This window comes from Gymnoscopelus microlampas (genome assembly GCF_963454915.1).
Source record: "Gymnoscopelus microlampas genome assembly, chromosome: 13".
NCBI lineage: Eukaryota > Metazoa > Chordata > Actinopteri > Myctophiformes > Myctophidae > Gymnoscopelus > Gymnoscopelus microlampas.
The window spans coordinates 40,088,196-40,111,340 of NC_139950.1; the positions used below are offsets into that span (position 1 = coordinate 40,088,196).

The window sequence follows — 23,145 nt, forward strand, 5'->3', positions numbered from 1 at the left end:
TCCAGTCCCACACGTTCTGTGTTGCTTTTTTTTTCCTCTACCCACATACACACTGTGACCCCGGCCAGCCTTACAGACTGACCCGCTGCCAACAGGATATGGCTATATTTGGTCGCTGGATAAAGGCAGGGCGCTGCTAGACCAGGTGAGAAATGAGGCAGACAGGATTAGGGGGCAAAAATAGGTCATTTCTACCGTGAAAACAACAGAGGAGATAAATCCATGGCTTTTTTTAAAACACTTTCAACCTGGCGTCCCTATTTTAGGCATGTCATTACATACACATTCATTTTTATTTTTTTGGATTTTATTTTTGGCTTTTTATGCCTTTAATGATAGTTTTAGTGTATATAGACAGGAAACAGGGAGAGAGAGAGATGGGGAGTGACACACAGCAAAGGCTGTCGGAATCGGGACTCAAACTCGCGACGCGCTGTCAGGCTACATTGGAGCCTAGGTGCCCGGACCGGCCAGATGATTTTTTTTGGGATAATTGTATTATTATTATTATTCTAATAGCAGATCTAACAGTTTACAATGCGTCTTGAGAGATCTCCACATATCTGCTGATATGTGAAAAAATAACTAAGAGTTAGGGAGTTATAAGACTTTAGGGAGGTCCATCATATTATGACTGATATGATTGGTTCTCAAAGCAGTGGGCGTAGGTTTGTTAGCGGCCATTCTCACCACTATTCTAGACAGATTTAATTCAGATTTCTACTCTATTTCAGCAGATGGACATCTCTGATCGTCTAGCTGCGCGAGTCCATGTGACGCGTTGTGAGCTTGTAGATCAGCTATTTTTGCCGTGCGACACTTGTTGTACAATGAAGCATAAAACTACACAAACGTGAGCTTGTAGATTGTAGATAGAATTTCGCATTTTTTAACACAAATCTTCTCTTCTGGGGGTCTCTGGCACAAAACATCTTGGCATGAAAAAGGTTGAAAGCCACTGGGTTAAACGTACAATGGGGAGACTATAGAACAAAGAGAAAGGGATACTCACTGAAGTCTAGTATGTACAGGTCCGAATGGTCCATAAGGTTAAACTCGTCGCCCATTCCCTGCTCTGGACAGGGGCTGTGAGGAGAACAAGACACACAACAAAAAGGTTTGGGGGGTCAGTCAGTCCCTTGAGGTCAACAACAATGAAAGAAAAAAAAACCCTAAGAAGAAATTGAAAGATTGCCGGAGTGGTCAAGGCTTTGACCAGACCCATCCAGGAAAAAGGCAACATTAACCCCCTGTGTCCTTCACTTCCTGTCTCACTTCCTGGGCATGAGACAAACAACGCCCCGGCACGACTGTGTGGTGATTAGCCAACTTTTTCTTCTTTACGTACAACAAGTTTATCTAGGGTCTCCGCTTGTTAAATGAACCAGGACTGAATCATGAGGCAATTTAAGAACCGGGGGGAGGAGGGAGAGATGTATACCTTTGCTCAGGCTTTGATTTATACTTTGTTGCCACGCGAGTGTCATGAGCCAGAAATAATATTAGCAGATCTACAAGCTCACAAAAGCTAGTCAGATCGGTTATTTTTGGCACACCACACTGAAGTATAAATCAGGCGTAGGAACGCATCTGTGTCACTTTTTGATTTGAGCTAAAAAGCATTCGTTTACACTTTGGCTATTCAAAAATAGCAGATCTACAAGCTCATAGCTATGAGCTTGTAGATCTGCTATTTTTGAAAAATTATGAAAATGTGTGCAAATCTTTGAATATATATTGTTTTAAAGCGAACATTTTTAACTCAAATCTTTGCTTCTGGGGGTCCCTGGAACAAAATATTGGAGATGGGGGTCCGTGGCCAAATACATATAATTTTGAGGGTCGTTGACATGAAAAAGATTGAGCACCATTGATATAGAAACATACGTTTTTCAGAAACTGTTGGGATTTAGTAGACATGTAGAATCAGCTTCAGGTCTTAATGGGTTTAAAGGGCAGGACCTCTTTGGTAGAGGTTTAGGTTGTGTCATGTGCCTTGCCATGATGTAACTCCAAAGGTGGACAAGAAATTTAAAATAATTGCTCCCTTTGATTAGAAATTGATCATTCTAAATACACTCCTCATTGACTTATGCATTGTAAGGTGAAACAGCTCTCAAAGTCACTCTTTTAGCCCGTAAATGAACGTAAAAACAAAGGTTGATTCAGACAATATAGAACATGTCACCAAACCAACCCAGCACTGTTTGCATACATGCTGCTCTGGCCTGTGGTTCCTTATCAGGGGCCGGCCATACATTAGTTAGCCCAACAGGAAGCGAGCGGAGTTCTTGCGATCATCAGACGGCAGGCTGGCCCCTGCTGATAGCCCCTTCTCCTCCACAGACCTGCTGCTACCAGCCACTATCACTGCACATCTGTTTCCTGCTGTTTTCAGCCACACACACACCTGCACTCCTGCCTCGAGGAGCACAGGTCTATTAAGGCAAATGGCTAAACTTAGTCATTCCACTGTTTCCTCAGGTCTGAATTTTTTATATAACTCTCCACATTGATGATTGATTATGTCTCACACCTCATCACCGCTCCTCAAACAGAGGAGGTGGAGGAGTGATTAGATAATTGTTTTCGAATCCCAAATGTAACCAAAATATGGGTATGGAAGCAGCAAAAGTGAAAAAGTAAGAGGCTATGGATTATGGCAACTGTATAAATTATTAAAGCCTGCATCCCACAGGCTCATATTAATGTGTTACCGATGAACACCCCGGTTCTGCATTCACTACACTGGGACACAGACCCGGACCAGAGGAGCCGCTCGGATTACTCAGAACACAATGCTACCCGAAGGACAGCTTTACTCAATCAGGTAGTTATTACCAAGTGGTTTAGTGCCTGTGGACGCCTATTAGGGGGAGGATAATTGGGAAATTAGTTAACAACGTATTTGTTTGGTCCCTTAAGAAACGCTTGAAGAGATGCAACTTGTTATGCATGGACCGGCTGGGCTCCTGGTGTGCATTTCATTTATATTAGAAAAGAACACAGCAGAGGAGAAACAGAGATCAGAGAGTTTGTAACTCTCTGATTCTTTTCCTGTTTACGCTCATCTGCAGAGAACCTCTGCAACTTTGTTTGAGCACGTTTCTGTATATATTCTGATGTGTTTTTTTCAAAAACATTACCTCCCTGGTACAATAGAGTACAGAAGTCCTGATGTCACTCGTTCATCCCCTGGTTCGTAAAGTAATTTCTCTATGGAGAATAACATTGGGTCATCTTAGAATCGTCTCATAAGAATTGTGTTCCAAAAATAAACAAACTGTCTGGCTCTGTGGTGGCTCTGTGTCGTTTATTATAGTCAGTCACTTATATAGGATACAGTCTGTTTCTGGTGAAAATGTAACTCGGCGGAAGTAACATTAACGTTTTCTCACCGTCAGTTGATGCTTCATATCCATAAGAGTCAAACTGCCGGGGTCATTTGTTTATTTTTGCAACACAGTTCTTATTTGATGCGATATTAAAGATGTCTATGGGGATTCAAAACAGGGGTGGAAAACCGCGAACCAGGTAGGATGTGTAAATTACATCAGACTTCGGTGCTCTATTGAACCAATCCAATTAAAACCAAACCATTTTCTTTTGAATTGCCTCCTGTACTTGCATCTCAATGTCCCTTTTCCTTCCTTTGCTTCCCATCGTTCACCCTGCTTCACCCCCCAAAATCCCATCCTCTTGTTCCAACTCTTGTCTATCCAAGATGATAACCCCTCCTACCACCGTCCGTCCGTCCATCCATCCCTCCATCAATCTATTTCTGTTCCCCCCTGTCCTGTCCTCTCCTCCGTCTCTCTCTCGCGCTGCGTGTTGTTCAGGATGTAGTAAGGGTTTTACGTTGCTAATCTTTACTAAACAAACACAGTGGTTGGCTTAAAGCGGCCGAGAGGGGTGCGGAGCACGAGCGCACGGGTCCCAGGGGGCCAGCTGGGGAAGTCATTACGGCCCCCTTGCGCCCCCCAGGAGGTGATCCACCATGTCTTACAGCAGGAGCCTTCATCGGAATCCCCCCTCTCAAACCCCATAGGGCAGCTTGTTGCCGGCCCGTTGCGTCAGTCGGCACTCGTGTTATTTCGTCATTGTTAAGGCACACGGCATTGCTGTGGTCTAGCCATGTGCAATGAGCGAAAACCTTGGTATATTAATTTAGTTCACTGTACCTTTTTGGAACAGCTGCTTTAGTTCACTTGAAAGTTTGAAAGACCATGCAGTGCTTAGTCAAGTGCTGCTGGCAACTGTGCTTTTTAGCAAATAATAACACAAGCAGTACATTTTATCATGATACAAGTTCACAGGTATTGATCCCAGCACAGGCCAGGGTTGGGGTTGTTGTATATTGTTCCTGCTGAAAGCTTTCAACTGCATAATTATCAAAGTCTGCCAACCACACTGACATTAATAAGTCCTTGGATAAATATAACTCAATGAGGTATTTCATAGTGCTTCAACTGTGAAGTACCAATTAGAGGAGAGAATCAAATGTTTGCCATGAGTGGCATGTGCCTTTAAACAAGCATTGAATTCATCTAATAGCTTTAGCAATGTTTATGTTTTGTTAAGGACAAGCTCTAAAGCTCCAAAACAGACAAACAACCTGCAGTTTGTGATTACAGGGGAGGGGGGGGGTTAAGTGAATTATTAGGCACAACACGACAAAAACTGCCTGCTCCACAGGACTCCCTAAAACAGCAATAAATTCAGAGGAAATACAGTTTTTAGATAAATACTCCACTGGCTCTCTTGCCAGGATCACCTTTCCTCTAACATCCCAATCAGTAGCTAAATGTGGCCTATCTCTCTTTGACAAGAAGAGCATCAAACTCTCTCTCTTCAAACAGTGTCCAACACAGCCAGAGCCGTGTGTATTTCTTGTCATCCAGACACAATTTCTGAATTTTGCAAGAGCCATTCATACAATCTCATCTGAAGAGCCATTTGTTTACCTCATTGAAAATAAATCACATTTGAAATTCATACAGGATTACATATTGCACGCTCATTATGCAAAGTCCTCCTTCCCTGAGCATGCGACTCGAGGCAGCTTGATTTGTGAAAAGTGCTAAATCAAACTTCAAAGTTTGTTTGGGCAGTAAAACCCAACAAGGAGACTCCATCTCTCAGTATTAGAAACAAGGAAAAGGACAACATGCTATCTGGAGGGCAGCCGATATTTACTACTGTGCAGAATCTCAAGGATAGACTACAGAGTTTTGGATGCTGACGCGTGAAAGCATGCAGATAAGAGGCGTGCTTAACTCATTAAGACCGGGAACGCACTTTTCCCCCCCCATCCTATGACAACCCCGTGCATGTAATGAGCCGATCTCTGTGAGGACGGCGGTCACGGATAATAGTCCATGATTTTGTCAAGGTACAGTAAAATCGCTGTTTTTGCTGGCAGCAATAATGGTTCACTATTACACTGGCAGTCAAAGAGTTAAGACCGGGAACACATCTGTGTAATTTTTAGATTTCTTTGGCTATTCAAAAATAGCAGATCTACAAGCTCATAGCACGGCACCAAGCTTGTAGATCTGCTATTCTTTGAAAAATTATGAAAATGTGCTCAAATCTTTTAATATATATATTTTTTAAAGCGAACAATTTTATCTCAAATCTTTGCTTCTCGGGGTCCCTGGAACAAAATATTTTGAGATGGGGGTCCACGGCCAAATACATATAATGTTGGGGGTCCTTGACATGAAAAGGGTTTTGAACACACCACTGTACCAACATACGTTTATTTCAGAAAACTGTTAGGATTTAGAAGATTTTTGTATCAATCAGCCTAAAATCTTAATGGCTTAAGCAGGAGTAACATAAGAGGGTGGTGTGCGACTGGGACTAGTCCTTTCTCGCGTGCTCACCGACCGGTATTTGTTTGGGTGTGTAATTCAGCAGAACGTTAGCGAGGGTCCACGACCAGAGGAGTCACGCTGCAGCGGATCGTCTGCAGCGGAGGGAACAGGGTGACTGAACAGAGGCCAGTAGGCAGAGAGAAGGAACAGCGGGGGGTCTGTTCGGGTGACAGACAGTACAACGACAAGCGGGAAAGTCACAGGGTGTGACACTTTATGTGGTGTCCTGGTGTTTGACGAGTCACTTTGTTACACGATCTGCAACGTATCATTTTGTGTCAAAGTTCTCCTCCTCCTATAAAGAACTCAGAGCAGAGGTTCCCAGTCTGAATGAGGTCGGAGCGACACCCCTCCCCCCACAGAGAAAACACCGGTTGATGTTTCAAACAACACTCAAACGAGGGCGACTAATAGCCCCCCTCCCTCAAATTGCCGGCCTTCTCCAGCAATGGCCTTCCCGCTTCACCTCATCTTCATCCCCAAACCTAGAGGTCTCTAAAGCCTCAACTTTAGCCTCGTCTACTACAGCCCTAAAAGTAGACGAGGGAAAACCAGACATCCTGGGAACAACCTGAATGGTCTTAGGAGTTAGGTGTAAGGTTCCCCAAATTCCGTTGAGTGACTTTCTAATGAACGACAACGAGGTGCGACAAAAAGATTAAAATCTGACTGTCCAGTGACACCTTTATTATTGCTTTCCCAAACACAAACATTGTGGCTGATGGTGTAGCTGTAACCCATGCTGCCCTGGCCCTGTCTATGGGGCTTTACATTGCTTGTATCCTCATTCTTTGGGAGTGATTTGACCTGCATCCTTTTCCTCTATCCACTTCCTGTTGAACTGTGCTCTCTTAGAACCACTCCGTCTCTAGGAACTCATCACATACTACAACTTCCTGTACGGCGCCTTATCAAGGAGGGCCAGATGTGAGTCAAATATCCTTTAGTTCATTGGTTCTCAAAGTGGGTTCCCCAGGGGTCCTTGAGGGAGTTCCAGGGGGTCCACAGCTAAATGATGGAATGGACCCTTATGGGTCTGTAACTCTGAGAGTGTACAAATGGAAGCAAATGGACCTGTTAGGGTCCATTTGGTTCCATTTGTACACTCTCAAGAGTTAAATTAACATTGATTTTACAATATAAATTGGGGTCCAAGAGATAGAAATGACATTAAATGGCGGTCCGTCCGTAGCCTAATGCATGTCAAACTGGGGGTCCTTCAAATTAAAATGGTTGAGAATCACTGCTAGAGCCGTAAAAAAATCTTCTCTTATGGGGGTCCCTGGCATATCCCAACAATACAATCAGAGAGCCGTGCGCCTTTGGAACCTCAACCACTAAGGAACAACTCACGGCCAAAGCACTGCTCCATTTCCCTCCCAACTTGCTACAAAAATCACTCATGCAAAAGTATATAAGTAATTCTACTTAATTTACAACCTTCACATGTGCCTCATTTTAAAATAATCATAAAGTGTCATAAAGTGTCTGCTCCAAATTTACTTCCGGGTGGTCAATCTCACCTGCCAATCACTTCTCGCGCAAGCGCTGACTCATTGTGACATCACACCATAAAGGGCTCTGACATCACGTGGCATACGTGTCAGATGAAAGTATATAAGCCGGCTTCTAAGCTAAGTCCAGCACTCTTGACAGACCTCTGCATATAGTCTATAAGCAGCTCTCAAAAACAGATACATAGATCCCCATATATGGGCATGAAAGGGAAACAGACAGACAGATCCAGAGATCTCCATAATAAAGTCAAAACGGGTCCAATGACAACAGGTATAATGGGGTTTGCATTAAAGGGGGAACCGGCACTGTGTCTGCAACACAGTCGAAGGCACAGACAGATACAGAGATCTCCATTATGGGCATAAAGGGACACAGACAACCAGATACAGAGATCTCCATATATGGGCATAAAACTATGACAGGGGATCAGATGGGACAGTCAACATCTGCTGGCCAGACAGGAGGAGCAGACGGAGGAGGAGACAGTGTTCCTGATGTCCCTGACGTTGTTATTTTTGCACCAGGAGACCAGACACAACCTCGAGACATTGTTCTGTACAGAACTCCAGCTGATGCACCTAATCACAGACAAACTACACATATCAATTCACTCCACCCTATGTATGACCCAGCTGCCTATCCCTTGATCTTGCCATATGGAGATGCTGGCTTCAGCATCGACAATCCCATCCTCAAGGTTAATGCAAATTCAGCCAGAGGCAAAGTCACTCTTCAGGAGTTCTTCAGATTCCATCTACAACAAAGAACTAATTCTTTCAACACCCTTCTGAAGTCAGGGAGACTTACTCAAGAATACTTCTGTGATCAATACTCCAAAATTGAAAGTTGCCGGATGAAATTCTACAGGAGTAGGGAACAACAAGACAAGTACAGGGCCCACCAGTATTCAGGTCTGGATGATGCCCTAACTGCACAGCAAGCACAGCCAGGACAGACTGAGGCCACCAGGATTGGTCAACAGATAATTCTTCCAGGCTCACACACTGGTAGCCCCAGATACCAATTCAAGCGCTTTCAAGATGCCCTTGCCATAGCAGCCAGATATAGAAGGTTTGACCTCTTCATTACCATGACGTCAAACGCAAGGAGTGAAGGTGTACTGAGTAACATCTTTCCAGGACAGCAGCCCACTGACAGACCAGACATTGTTAACAAAGTTTTCAAAAGGAGTTTGGATGAGCTCCTCCACGACACAACGCTCGGCGTCTTTGGGAAGATGAAGGCTAGAATACACACTATTGAAGGACAGATGAGAGGACTGAAACATGCCCACATACTGCTACTCCTACATGAGATTTTGACTGTCGATGACATTGATCAAATAATTAGAGCAGACATACCTGACAAACAAAAGGAGCCAGAGCTGTATGAGCTGGTGTGTCGATTCATGCTACATGGACCCTGTGGCCCGGCCTACCCTAACAGCCCCTGCATGGTCAATGGTATCTGTACTAAGAAATTCCCTAAAAACTTCTGTGCCAACACACGACTGCCTCATGATGGTCATGGCTACCCAGAGTACAGACGGCCCATTGTCGGTCACACCCATAAGAAGAATGACTTTCTGTTTGACAGCAGGTGGGTCGTTCCTTACAACGCTTGGGTCCTACTTAAATATAAATGCCACATCAATGTTGAATTTGTTGGCTCCTTCCGTACCATCAAGTACCTGTACAAATACGTCCATAAAGGAGTTGATGTTGGCACTCTCGATATTGAAGACAGGGATGAGATCTCCAGATTCATCAATGCCAGTGTTATGTTGAATCCCTGATCATAACCTCAAATTGAAAGTAGGCGCACCAGTCAAGCTGCTTAGAAACCTGCAATCAGGTCCTGACCGCACTCTCAAGAATGGCACCAGAATGGTGGTAATGCAAATGATGGACAGAGTCATTGAGTGTGAGATTGCAGTAGGCACAAACAGGGGTGAAACAATCTTCCTACCAAGAATACCTCACTATGACAGAGGTGAGCTTCCCTTCACCTTCATTAGACGACAGTTCCCTATCCGCTTAGCATTCTCTGTTACAATCAATAAGGGTCAGGGCCAAGAGAATGAACGAGTTGGCATCTACTTGCCTAAACCTGTGTTCGCTCATGGCCAACTCTACACAGCCTTCTCTAGAGGAAAGAGAGCCAGCGCTGTAAAAGTTTTCATTGTGGATAATGACAAGGGCATTACTGACAACATTGTTTATAGCGAACTCCTTTAGGATAATGGGCATAAATGGACACAGACAGACACAGAGATCTCCATATACGGGCATAAAAGGGACACACCCAGACACATACAGAGATGTCCATATATCACAGACACAGATAGCTCCATATATGGGCAGAAATGCACACACAGATGGGCATAAATGGACACAGGCAAACAGATGGCCAAAACGGGTCCTATGACAACAGGTATAATGGGGTTTGATTTAAAGGGTGGAGCATTCATTCCCTATTTACATCGTTCCTGTGTAGGCCGGTCCCCGACTAGACCCTCGGCAACCCGAAGGGCTAGACGCTCGGCCGCCCTTCGGGCGGCCGAGCTTATAGTCTTTTCAAATGGGGGTCAGCGGGCTAATAAGTGTCAATTTGGGGGTCCTTGACATGAAAAAGTTTGAGAACCACTGCTTTAGTTAAAATACATGAGCGTGGTGGGAGTTACCACTTAAACCCTATATACCAGGGGGTATTCAACTAGATTAGGCAGGGGGCCACAATTGTAAAATGACTTGAAGTCGGGGGCCACAAGACCGTGTTTGTGGGTTAACCGTTTCACTTGTTTGCTGTGTGTGCTATGTAGCATTGGTTCTCAAAGTGGGGTCCGGGGACCCCCAGGAGTCCTTGGAGGGGTACCAGGGGGTCCCCAGCAAAATTAGTTAATATAGCGTCACAATCATTTTAACCACTTTAACCATATTTTATACTTTGGCTATTCAAAAATAGCAGATCTACAAGCGCATAGTGCGGCACAGAGTGTGGCGCTATGAGCTTGTAGATCTGCCATTTTTGAAAAATCCCTGGCATAAAAATATCTTTGAGATGGAGGTCCGCAGCCAAATACATATCATTTTGGGGGTCCTTGACATGAAAAAGTTTGAGAACCACTGATATATAGGACACAACAATGGACTGACTTACTAGGGCCTGCTTCATACTGCATTCATGCATGTTTGATAGGATCATTTCTGTGCCAGTCCTTTATAAAGCACAGGCTTTGATTTTGATATTGAGAAAAAAGGAAGAAGATATTTCAAGTGTTCTGTGCACGGGTCCCTGGCATGGAAGTGTCTTTGTGAGCAGAGAATTGGGGGTGAAGTGTTTACATGTTCGTATGAAGGAAAGGTTTTTGCTTTTTTTTTTTGTTTTTGAGCGTCCGGCTGATAAGATCACAAGCTCTTATGATGCATTTCATTAATAGTGGAGAGACCATCATTCAGCCCAGGGCACTATTGAGGATGAATGAATCATACTGGGTTAAGTACAAGTGGATGGAGATGAAGAAGATGGACAAAATCCACTCAGAACTAACCAATTGATGGACTTGAAAGCCACTCAGAACTCAGAAATAGCTACAAATGGGATGCCATGTGATGGAAGAAATGCACTCAAAATTCATCCGTTATGCTCTTTTATGTTGATATGCCACTGAAATGTAGTGATGTAGCTACCTGGAAAAGAGAGACACGCATCAAAGATAGAGCCTATATGTGGTATGCGCCTGGACCCCCCCCCCCCCCCCCCCCCCCCCCCCCATATACATTGTTGACTGGCCCCGCAGGGGCCCCAGTCTCTACTTGATCCCCTCCTTTTTTCCCTGTACACCAAATCTCTTCTCCGAAAATAGCTGATCTACAAGCTCACAACCCCAATGTTCGCCTCTTATGACATGCCCAGGATAGTGATGCTAGGTTGATAGGTTCAACAACAGGCAATTACAAAAGTTATTTTATAATTTACATGTAAAAGGTGCATTCACAGCGGATGGGATAAAAATTGCGTCGCTTTCATCACCTTCAAACTGACACGCTGCTCACTACAACGAAAACCACTGCAAAGGTTTTCTTTCTATTTTCACAATATTTGTATCTCTTTCTTATATTATTAGACAATTTGGCCAATGTTTGAAATCTAAGTACAGTTTGTTGAGTACTTTTGATGCAGTTATGGTTAGGGATGGAGCTCGAAAACCGGGTCCATTATATACCCGGGCATGAATTTATCGAGACCCGGTTTTCGATAAGCTTTAGGCTTGTCGAGCCTGTTATCGAGTGTAGCGACCCATGACGTCATGTCTAAACTATCAAAACAAGAGGCGATCAAGAAATAAATCTAATCACCCACGCTGGCAGAAACATGTTGGTCTAAAAGTGTATTGATAGCTGCAAGTTGTGCCAAACAGCGCTGTCCGTCCCTCAGTCTATCGTTGCCGAAAATGGCAGATCTACAAGCTCACAACGTGGTGCGAACAGACGCAGTGTGAGCTTGGAGATCGGCCATGTTTGGTGCGTGACACCGTCGTACGATGAAGTATACATTGCGCTTTTAAAGTGACAGTACACACATTAACCGTTTCTTCAATATTATTTTCCAAAAGTAAAAAGGTCACTTGCCTTCTATCTGTTAGAAAAGTACTGTATTTGAATGCCCTAGTAAAATGTAGTGCACGTGATATATTTTGGTTAAAACAAAGAAAAAAGAATAGAAAAAATAACTATGCATTTTTTGTTTATAAAAAGTTGAAGAGACATGGAGATTTTATAGTAATTATTACAGTACTATTCATAATATAAAGCCATTTAACACTTATTGCACATTATATGAATGGTTGTTTTAATGATAGGCAAAAATATTTTTTACTTTTGTCATCTTCATTTAATTTTAGATAGTGGTCAGCCACAAACTCACTGTCACAACTGGCCAATAAAAAAAGATACCGGTTCTGTTCAGAATTTTTCGCCTCACGTCTTTTTTCTTAACAATAGAAAAAGATCGATAGTGGGCTCGATAAAAGCTCGGTTCGATAAGCAGGTTCGATAAGGTGCTCATTATCAATAAAAATTAACGAGCTCCATCCCTAGTTATGGTCTTTTTTTGAGGGTATGAAAAATGTCTTAAAAGGCCTTAAATTGTCACTTCACTGTCATCTGGGGACCCCCCCCCCAAAAAAAGAAATTGTGTGGGGACCCCCCTGGGGATCCCGACCCACAGGTTGAGAACCACTGGTTTACATCACACCACAAAACCTCTTGTCTGAGCATAATTGATAAGTTGGTGATAATGGAAACCTGCAACAAGCCATGGTATCTCTAAAAAAAAGAGTTACAATGATGTGGTAATTACAAATGCATTCATATACAACATGTGTTATCCACTTAATCTCAACTGATCATCATTCCTCCTTGTTAACTATCTCTTCCCCCCTGCTGGGCAGTAGATTAAAGCGTGATTTGGTCATTACAGAGGCATACATTGCCATATATTTGCCATGCCTTAATCTCAACTGATCATCAGTCCTCCTAGTTAGCTATCTGTGCCCCCCCACTGGGCAGTGGATTAAAACCCTGTTGCGGAGTAGACTTTAAATCTACATAGATGCCGAGACACTAACTATCCAGAGACTAGACGCCTGGCTTCAGATTAGACATGAGATCGCAGTCGCTACGGAGGCCCTGCATCTCAAATAGCGACTCCTGTAGACAAGGGGGAAAAAAACTAGTGAGATCTGGTGATCGTATCGGAGAGGAAAACCTGCAAAATTAGTACATTTATCTTGGGGATGGCTGTTATCTGGCCAGCTGCCTGTGAAAATGAGGGAGTGACTGTTGTTAATAATAACTTTTTGAGGACCTTGAACACAGCTGGTTAATATGAGAAAAAGCTTAAAGTAGTTTTGAAATGCTCCCCTATGACTGGAAAAACAAGTTACTTCCTCCACAGACGGTTCATCTGTGATGCTGGGTTCAGCATCAAGGTTATAGCTACTTAAGATTCTGTAACACAAAGGCTTTCATACACCACGCCAAGTCCCCTGCCTTGCTCTTGGGCTCAATAGTCTGGTGGTTATTCATTGCAGCTTTATATCAGAACTGTTCAATAGTGAACTATTATAACTTTCTGCTCTCCAAGGTAATGATGATGTCCTTTATACTTGGCTCTGACATCCCCACTCTTCAGTGCAAACATTTGATCTTTCTTTAATGAGTTTAACTCTAATATTAGTTCAGCTACTGCCTTTTCAGTAGCAAATCCTACATAGAGTATGTTAATCTCAAGTCTATTTGTAGTCTAGTATTAGGGCTGGGACGATATGAAAATGCCATTTAACGATTATTGTGGCAAAACTAATAGTGATTAACGATATCGCGATGATCAAAATATGCTTAAAACTCAAAATGGCACTTTGGTTAAGCACTTAAACCCCCCCAGCATCCCTATCCCTAAAAAAGCCGATATACAAGCTCACAACGTGTTGCGTTGCTATGCGCTGTGAGCTTGTAGATCTGCTATTTTAGCCGAATCGATTTGTGTAGAGTGAAATAAGAGCGTACACTCTTTACAGGTCAGTTTTATCAAGTATACAGTGGCACTGAATATGCAGGTCAACAAAAGCTAAAACAAAACTCAACAAAACTCATCCTATAGTGAATTTCACGAAAAATGTAAATCTCTGCAATACGATTATTGTGAGTGGTTTCTTATCACGATAAACAAAAATAACGATTATCGTCCCATCCCTACTAGGATATATAGTGTGGATCTGTAAACATGGACAATCAGTGAATCCATCTGATGTTTTGTCTTGGTATACGTTTCCTCTTCTCCAGAGCCTAGCCCAACACTGAGACACAAAATCTCAGTGTTGGGCTATCAAAACCAAAAAAGTGTTTTGGTTTTGCCGACAGAGGTAAATCATAGAGTAAGCACCCACAATTCTGAACATGTCACTTATCGCAGTTTGACAGACAGCGGCACCGCACCGCGCCACCTGTGTGCAAGGCTGTTTATTTGAGACAATGTTTAAACACTCAACACTGTGACACTTGGATGTATACACCCCGTTAGTGGGTTAAGGAGGGTTAAGATGCAGATGAAATGCTATCAGGGAGCTTGTCTTTGAAAAGTAAATCAGTGTTTCTGGGGCCGCGCCGAGGTCTTGTACCGACACGTGCCGGGATGCCCCCATATCCTGTCGGGGTCACCACCACTGTTTGACAAGTTATATCTCATGCATACTAGACCCCCCCCCCCACATACACACACACACACGTGCAGACACATTTTAAGGAAACTTCTGCAGCCTACCCTTTGACCTTGTAGAACAAATGACAATGGGTGTGTGGTGGCATTAAAATTTAGGGCACTCAAACTTTTTCATGTCAAGAAAACCCAAATTGACATGTATTAGCCCGCAGACCCCCATTTGAAAATATATGCCAGGGACCCCCATAAGAGAAGATCTTTACGGCTCTAGCAGTGATTCTCAACCGTTTTTATTTCAAGGACCCCCAGTTTGACATGCATTAGGCTACGGACGGACCCCCATTTAATGGCATTTCTATCTGTGGGACCCCAATTTATATTGTAAAATCAATCTCAATTTAACTCTGAGAGTAACGGGTCCATTTGTACACTCTCAGAGTTACAGACCATAAGGGTCCGTTCCTAACTATCCATCATTTAGCTGGGGACCCCCTGGAACTCCCTCAAGGACCCCTGGGGGTTCCCGGACCCCACTTTGAGAACCAATGATTTAAGGGACTGTGGATTGGCCATTGTAAGCAGAACAGGCAGACTGGCTGATATTCAAGATTAATGGTGAAGACAATTCTGAACAAAAGGTAGTTGGTTTCCATGCAGTGACAGGGGAGAGAATACAGTGATTTAGAATGTGCTCCTCTGCCCCAAAGCTCAGTGCGTTGTGTTTAGTCTAGCCTTTTGAACTATCAAGTTAAACAGCGATAATAGGCCATGCTCTAACCAGCTGGACTACCATAACATCGGCCATACCAGCCACTGATAAGGTGTGGTTATGGTCTTGTAGGTGATATCTAAGGCACCAGCGCTTGTGACCTTTACTGATCCTCTACGTTCAACTCTAGACTCCATGGCGGTTCTCTGGCTCAACCTCCGTGACATGACATGGTTTCACTGCTGATTAAATATTGGGGGTGAGGGTTGTGGTGGATTAAACAGGAGGTCCCCCAGGCTGGGGTGTTTTGGCTACTGGGGAGATTACCTACCTATGTGGCCTAACTCTACCCTCTCGTTGCATCTGAAAATGACCACGTCTACAACTCTCTTTTCCATAATTAAGCAGGGTTCCGACACAGTTTAAAATTCCACACTTTTTTCACACCCAAACTTCCAGTATTCTCAGTAGATTTGTCTTCACCATATTTGACATCCGAGTACAAATTATAGCTACAGTAGGTGTTTATGTATCTAAATGATAGAATCCAAGAGTAACATAAGTGATGTTCATGTGCAATTCACCGGTAAACGAGAAAAGATAACTTAACCCATTAAGATCTGGAACGCATCTGTGTCACTGTTTGATTTGAGCTAAAAAAAAACATTATTTTACAATTTGGCTATTCAAAAATAGCAGATCTACAAGCTCATAGCACGGCACCGAGTGCCGCGCTACGAGCTTGTAGATCTGCTATTTTTGAAAAATCTGGAAAATGTGTGCAGATCTTTTAATATATATTCTATTAAAGCGAACATTCTTTTACTCAAATCTTTGCTTCTGGGGTCCCTGGAACAACATACTGTATTTTGAGATAGGGTTCCGCGGCCAAATTCATATCGTTTTGGGGGTCCTTGACATGAAAAGGTTTGAGCACCACTGACATAGAAACATACGTTTTTCAGAAAACTGTTGGGATTTAGAAGACATTTGTAGAATCGGCTTCCAATAGGAACCCTGCATGAGGGATAACTACCAATTTAGAACAAACAATGGAGCTTCAAAGAAACCTACAATAAAATGTAATTTACTTGTGTGTTTTCTTTCATTTTCCATTATGACTGGCTCAATCATAATTGATCTTGGCTTGTGGTACCAATAGAAAGAAAGAAAGCGATGCAATGCGAAGAGTGCAGACTGGCCAAGACCAACTCAGGACTCCTGAATCACTGGCCTCCACACACCCCCCGTCTAGCAAGTAGCATCAAGACAGAAAAAAATTATTGAGGAATAAAATTAGCTTCAATTAATAAAAGAATCAGTCAGGGCTTCTATTTTTGATTAAATGGAGCAATCATGCTTCCTGTAATAACAATAGACGCATGTGTGATGGCTGGCAGAGCAAAGCAAGCATGCATGTGCGTATGTGCGAGTCCACCATGCTGACGTCAGCTGGACAGGAGGCGATCGGAGTAATGAGTCATGCCACTGTAAACCCAAACAAACACAAAAATACACCCTTAAGCTGACTCCAACCTGGGCCATTGTTTCCTTCCAGTTATGTGTGTTTGTATAGTGGAAGCCAGTGGGAAATATCAGTGGAGGCCAGAAATTGACTTCTAATAGGATGTGACTGACTCAGAGATGGAGTGATTCAGTGTGCCAGATCTTTTGCACCAAAAAGATGGATCTCAGTTATTATGAACTATACTATTCCAAGCCTTAGGAAATGTATTGATTAGTCGGAGACAAAACAGTACTCCACAAAGCTAATTCTAGACAAAACAAACGCACATGGTCTTTACATTAGATTTATATGCTGGAACTGTAGGACAAAAACAAATCTAACAAAAGGCTTAACAACTAATTTCTTGAAATACTGTATTATTGCAAAATTCTTCATATACATTTTCTATACAATTTATTTATTGTTTTTTTTCTTTTGGAGATTATGATTATGCCACGGTGTGTCCGCTGAGCCATTTCGCATTTTCTTCACAAGACACTTTTTGCTACTAATGCAAAATTCACACAGATTATCTCTGGAGTTGTGATAAACGTGTCCGATCTACCAAATGTGGGTTCCAAGCTGAGGGGCTTCTAAACAACACATGGCAAAAGGGGATTTCACTTACACCCATAGATAGGGGGCACCACAAATGCAAAAAAGGTCACTGTTTGTTGCAGAAACAGGATTTCAATAGTCATGTGACAATGAGGGTTTTGATATTCAATACTGTCTGCCTGTAATTGGCTTAACAAAATTAGTGAGGGGCCAATGTCTTACAAAATATGCCATATATCATGAACACAACATGCAATGCAATCAACACAAAAATGTATTCGCACGATGCACGTTGAGAGGCCTGATAGAGCGCACCTTTCTGCCTCCAGCCTGACAGAGAGATGTGCTCTGAGTAGCACACTTTTGGGAAAAGGCTTTTATCCAAAAGCACATCCCAGGACCATGAACTCATGCTACATACAACTAGTGGTTCTCAAACTTTTTCGTGCCAAGGACCCCCAAATTGATATGTATTCGGTTGCGGACCCCCACCTGAAAATTATGTTGTGCCAGTGACGCCCAGAAGCAAAGATTTGAGTTCAAAATGTTCGCCTTTTAAAAAATTAAGATTTGCACACAATTTCAAGATTCTTTCAAAATCACACCCTGTGTGAAGGAAGCGGTGCCTTTGGGGCGGGCCTTAACTCATTTCAATGCGTCCCTATTGGTGGTCTGAGTCCACTTACCAAATTTGTACTTGGGAGCATGCTGCAAACTGGAATGATGGCTGTTTAAAGCCCAGCCAATGGGCAGACAGAGGGGGCGGGGCTTAAGTAATGACAGTTAGTCCCTATTGCTGGCTTTAGTCCATGTACAAAATTTGTACTCCATAGCATGCTGCGAACTTGAGTTATGGCTGTTTGAAGGCCAGCCAATGGGAAGACAGAGGGGGCGGGGGTTCAGCAATTCATGCTGGTCCCTATTGGTGGTCTAAGTCCACATACCAAATGTGGACTTGGTGGCATGCTGCAAACTGGAGTTATAGCTGTTTAAAATCCCGTGCTCATCCCGTGCTCATACGGGCGTGGGGGGTCCCTGGACCCCTCTTTGATAACTTCATCAATTCATGCTCGTGCCTATTGGTGGTCTAAGTCCACATACCAAATGTGGACTTGGTGGCATGCTGCAAACTGGAGTTATAGCTGTTTAAAATCCCGTGCTCATCCCGTGCTCATACGGGCGCGGGGGGTCCCTGGACCCCTCTTTGATAACTTCATCAATTCATGCTCGTGCCTATTGGTGGTCTAAGTCCACATACCAAATGTGGATTTGGTGGCATGCTGCAAACTGGAGTTATAGCTGTTTAAAATCCTGTGCTCATCCCGTGCTCATACGGGCGCTGGGGGTCCCTGGACCCCTTTTTGATAACGTCATCAATTCATGCTCGTCCCTATTGGTGGTCTAAGTCCACATACCAAATTTGGACTTGGTGGCATGCTGCAAACTGAAGTTATAGCTGTTTGCTTCTTTGCCGTGCTCATCCCGTGCTGAAACCGCCGGACGGACGGACGGACATACAAAAGTCAAAAGCCACGTATAGAGCGGTTGGCACCGCTAAAAATAGCAGAGCTACAAGCTCGTAGCTTGTAGCTCTGCTATTTTTGAATAGCCAATTTGTCTGAGGACCCCCTGGTACACACATATTGTCTTTGGTTGGCCACTGTGGGAATCAAACCACAGCATTTTTTTGTGCCAAGCTGTATCCATTGTACTCCTGGAAGATATACTGTTATTGTTCAACCAGCTTCATCATCCATTTCGCAGAGATTTTAGGGCTGGAGGTGATTGCTTTGTTTTTCCACACAATAGAGATTACATAAAGGCCATAGTAGAGCTCACCTGGATCTAGCCCTGGCATATTGAGGACATCAAAGAGGCCATTCATAGCTAAAGGCCACGTTGGCATGACTGGGGGTTGGACAGACTGACATGGTTTTGCTCCTGCCCACGGTGCAAGGTAATTAAAACCCCCCTTTGAAGAACACTCACTCACTAAACGCAACCCACACTGACTGGACTGATGATGGACGACGGACTACAGAATGACAGTGACATGTCATTGATAACTTAACCACTTTCCAACCGGGCATGACTATTTTTAACATGTAATTATATAGGCAAAAGGTTTAATTTAACCCATTTAAACCGGGAAGGAATGTGTCATTTTTAGATTTCTTTGGCTATTCAAAAATAGCAGATCTACAAGCTCATAGCGTGGCACAGAGTGCCACGCTATGAGCTTGTAGATCTGCTATTCTTTTGAAAAATCTTGAAAATGTGTGCAAATCTTTGAATATATATATATTTTTAAGCGAACATTTGTAACTCAAATCTTTGCTTCTGGGGGTCCCCGGAACAAAATATTTTACAAATGTTCGCTTAAACAATATATATTCAAAGATTTGCACACATTTTCACGATTTTTCAAAAATAGCAGATCTACAAGCTCATAGAGCAGCACTCGGTGCCGCGCTATGAGCTTGTATATCCACTATTTTTCAATAGTAGCCAAAAAAAACTAAAATTTGACAGACATGCGCTCCCAGATTCAATGGGTTAACCACTTTCAACCGGGCATGACTATTTTTTTTATGTCATTATAGGCGAAAGGTTTAATTTAAAGGTTTAAAAATCAATCCACTCCCAAACGAGTCGCATTGGGAGCTCGTAGATTGGAAAGTTTTGCTATTCATTGTACGATGAAGCATAATATGGTTTTAAGTGGTCAACATTAATCCAAAAAAAGCACAACGTCAAGCTGAGACACAAATCACTAAGGACCGGACCAGAACACAAAGAGACAATCAAAGAGTCCATCTTTTTCTGGACGTAATGGAACAAAAAAAGATAAGACGCCACCATGCCCATGACATACTGCAGGATCTGATCATGGAATGAATAAACCTGAACGAGGCGAAACAGGCTCCAGGGCCACTCCCAGGTTCCTCGTTCACATGAGTCCAAGCCGTCTGCTCGCAGCATGCCAATCTGTCACGTTGCTGTTCATATCCTGCTCCTCAGAGGATGCCCTGTTTCCAACCTTAGCGCGTTTCCTAATTTATCCCAACCCTGGGCTCCGTTGTACACAATAATAACACACAGACTGTGACTGGCTGCCAACGATGACTGCATGCTGTCAGTGGGACGTCTTTAATCTAATTGGCGTCGTCTTCGACGGTGACTCAGACTCAGCAGTGTGCGTTGTGTTGCGTTCTACCTCCAGTTAACCCATTAAGACCGGGAACGCATCTGTGTCATTTTTTTAGATTTCTTTGGGCTATTCAAAAATAGCAGATATACAAGCTCATAGCGCGGCACCGAGTGCCGCACTATGAGCTTGTAGATCTGCTATTGTTGAAAAATCTTGAACATTTTTGCAAATCTTTGAATATATATATATATATTTTAAGCAAACATTTGTAACTCAAATCTCTGCTTCTGGGGGTTCCTGGAACAAAATATTTTGAGATGGGGGTCCGCGGCCAAATGCATATCATTTGGGGGGTCCTTGACATGAAAAGGTTTGGGAACCACTGATGTAGCAACATAGGTTTATACTGTTAGAAAATTTAGAAGACATTTTTTGTAGAATCGGCCTCAGGTCTTAACGGGTTAAGATCAAATAGGAAAAAAAACAACGAAACCAAAATCCGTCACTCATCATCATGCCTGATATCTGGGATTGATCATTGTGATATGGCATAAAAAAAAGTGATTTTAAAAAAGCACATCATAGTCACAATATGCTATTATAGCCACAATCTCGATATCAATGTATTCGGTCAAAAAATATCGCAATGTTTGATTTTGTCCACATGGCCCCGGCCAATCGGCCTCACAACACTGGCACACGTAGGTTAAGGTCAGTGCAGGTGGAGCCGGTCATGCGTGTGGGTGTCTTTTCATGGGGGCAGCGAGCAGGTCTTGAGTAAGTAAATGAGTGTAGCAGACAGAGGCACCGAGGGCGGATCCCATTGCACTCTCCATGAGAATGAATGCTCCCCGAGGTCATAAATCAGAGATGGGAGGGGGGGAGGAGGGGGGAGGAGGGGGGGGCAGAATTTCGCGCTTCTCTGCAGCTCAGCAGGCCTGTTTACATTGGCGTAAGTGGCACTGAATAGACTGCAACTAACATCCAGTCAGTCATATATACACGTGCGCGCGTATACTGTACACACACGCACACACCTCTCTTTACCCCTAGTCTAGAGCAATGGTTTTCAACCAGTGCTCCGGGGACCACCAGTGGTCCTTGAGGGAGTACCAGGGGGTCCCCAGTAAAATGAGTTAATAACGTCAAAATCATTTTTAACCACTTAGCTTTGGCTATTCAAAAATAGCAGATATACAAGCTCATAGCACGGCACCGAGTGCCGCGCTATGAGCTTGTAGATCTGCTATTTTTGAAAAACCTTGAAAAAGTGTGCATATCTTTGAATATTTATATTTTTTTAAAGCGAAAAGTAACTGATGTCTTTGCTTCTGGGGGTCCCTGGGACAAAACATTTTCAAATGGGGGTCCACGGCCAAATGTATATCAATGTAGGGGTCCTTGGCATGAAAAAGGTTGAAAACCACTGCCCTCGAGCAATGGCCGTGTATATACAAATGACTGTGTATATACGATACATAAATTACACAATACATAAATTACACTCAATCAAACCAAGGACAAATGATGAACATTTGAAAAGCCATGATCATAGCACCACGGTGGACCTACACATACATACAAGCACATGTAAATGGTAAATGGTGCATTTATATGGCGCTTTTATCCAAAGCGCCTTACATAGATTGTGCATTACATTCACCCATTCACACACACATACTGTACATACACCGATGGCGGAGGAAACCATGCAAGGCACCAACCTCCTCATCGGGAGCAATTAGCCCATTAAGACCTGGAACTGTGTCATTTTTAGATTTGAGCTAAAAAGCATTATTTTACACTTTGGGCTATTCAAAAATAGCAGATATACAAGCTCGTAGCGCGGCACCGAGTGCCGCGCTACGAGCTTGTAGATCTGCTATTTTTGAAAAATCTTGAAAATGTGTGCAAATCTTTGAATATATATATATTTTAAAGCGAACATTTTTAACTCAAATCTTTGCTTCTGGGGGGTCCCTGGAACAAAATATTTTGATGAGGGTCCGCGGCCAAATACATATAATTTTGGGGGTCGTTGACATGAAAAAGATTGAGCACCACTGATACTGTATAGAAACGTTTTTTTCAGAAAACTGTTGAGATTTAGGAGACATGTAGAATCGGCTTCAGGTCTCAATGGGTTGGGGGTACAGCGTTTTGCTCAAGGACACTTCGACACTAACTCTGGGGGAGCCCGGGATCAAACTGGGAACCTTGTGGTTGCCATCCGGCCGATCTACCGGCCACTCTACCCCTGAGCCACTGCCGCCCCCAGCCACATGTGCCTTCTCTTTTGCTTTTCTCGTGTTATAAAATTGGCCTATATCATGATCACAGCAATAAGTGGCTATAATGGTGCTGTTAATGTTTTTATTACCCATGCATTTCCCTCAACAACACCTCTCTAGCTCTGAGTTCAGGCCAGGCCAAAGTGTAATCCCACTTGAACAAAGAGAGAGGGGCCCATGAACTCAACTGTTTTATTGTGCTTCACTAAAGCAATAAATTATTGCTCAACAAATTCCTGCAGGTAAAGTAAATATCATAAAGTGGGAATAAATATCAACAACGGGGGGTTCTGTTCTGGATCAATCTTGAG

General features: G+C 43.2%; 1 protein-coding gene across 5 annotated transcripts in view; it reads right to left on the minus strand.

Moving 5' to 3' along the window:
- klhdc3 (kelch domain containing 3) overlaps positions 1-23,145 on the minus strand; it is a 60,135-nt gene that overhangs the window by 11,956 nt on the left and 25,034 nt on the right. For all 5 annotated transcript variants that reach the window (XM_084077008.1, XM_084077006.1, XM_084077009.1 and 2 more), the window contains one exon: positions 1,013-1,086. In XM_084077008.1, coding sequence (XP_083933134.1) covers positions 1,013-1,086 — 74 coding nt within the window. The remainder of the gene's footprint in view (positions 1-1,012; positions 1,087-23,145) is intronic.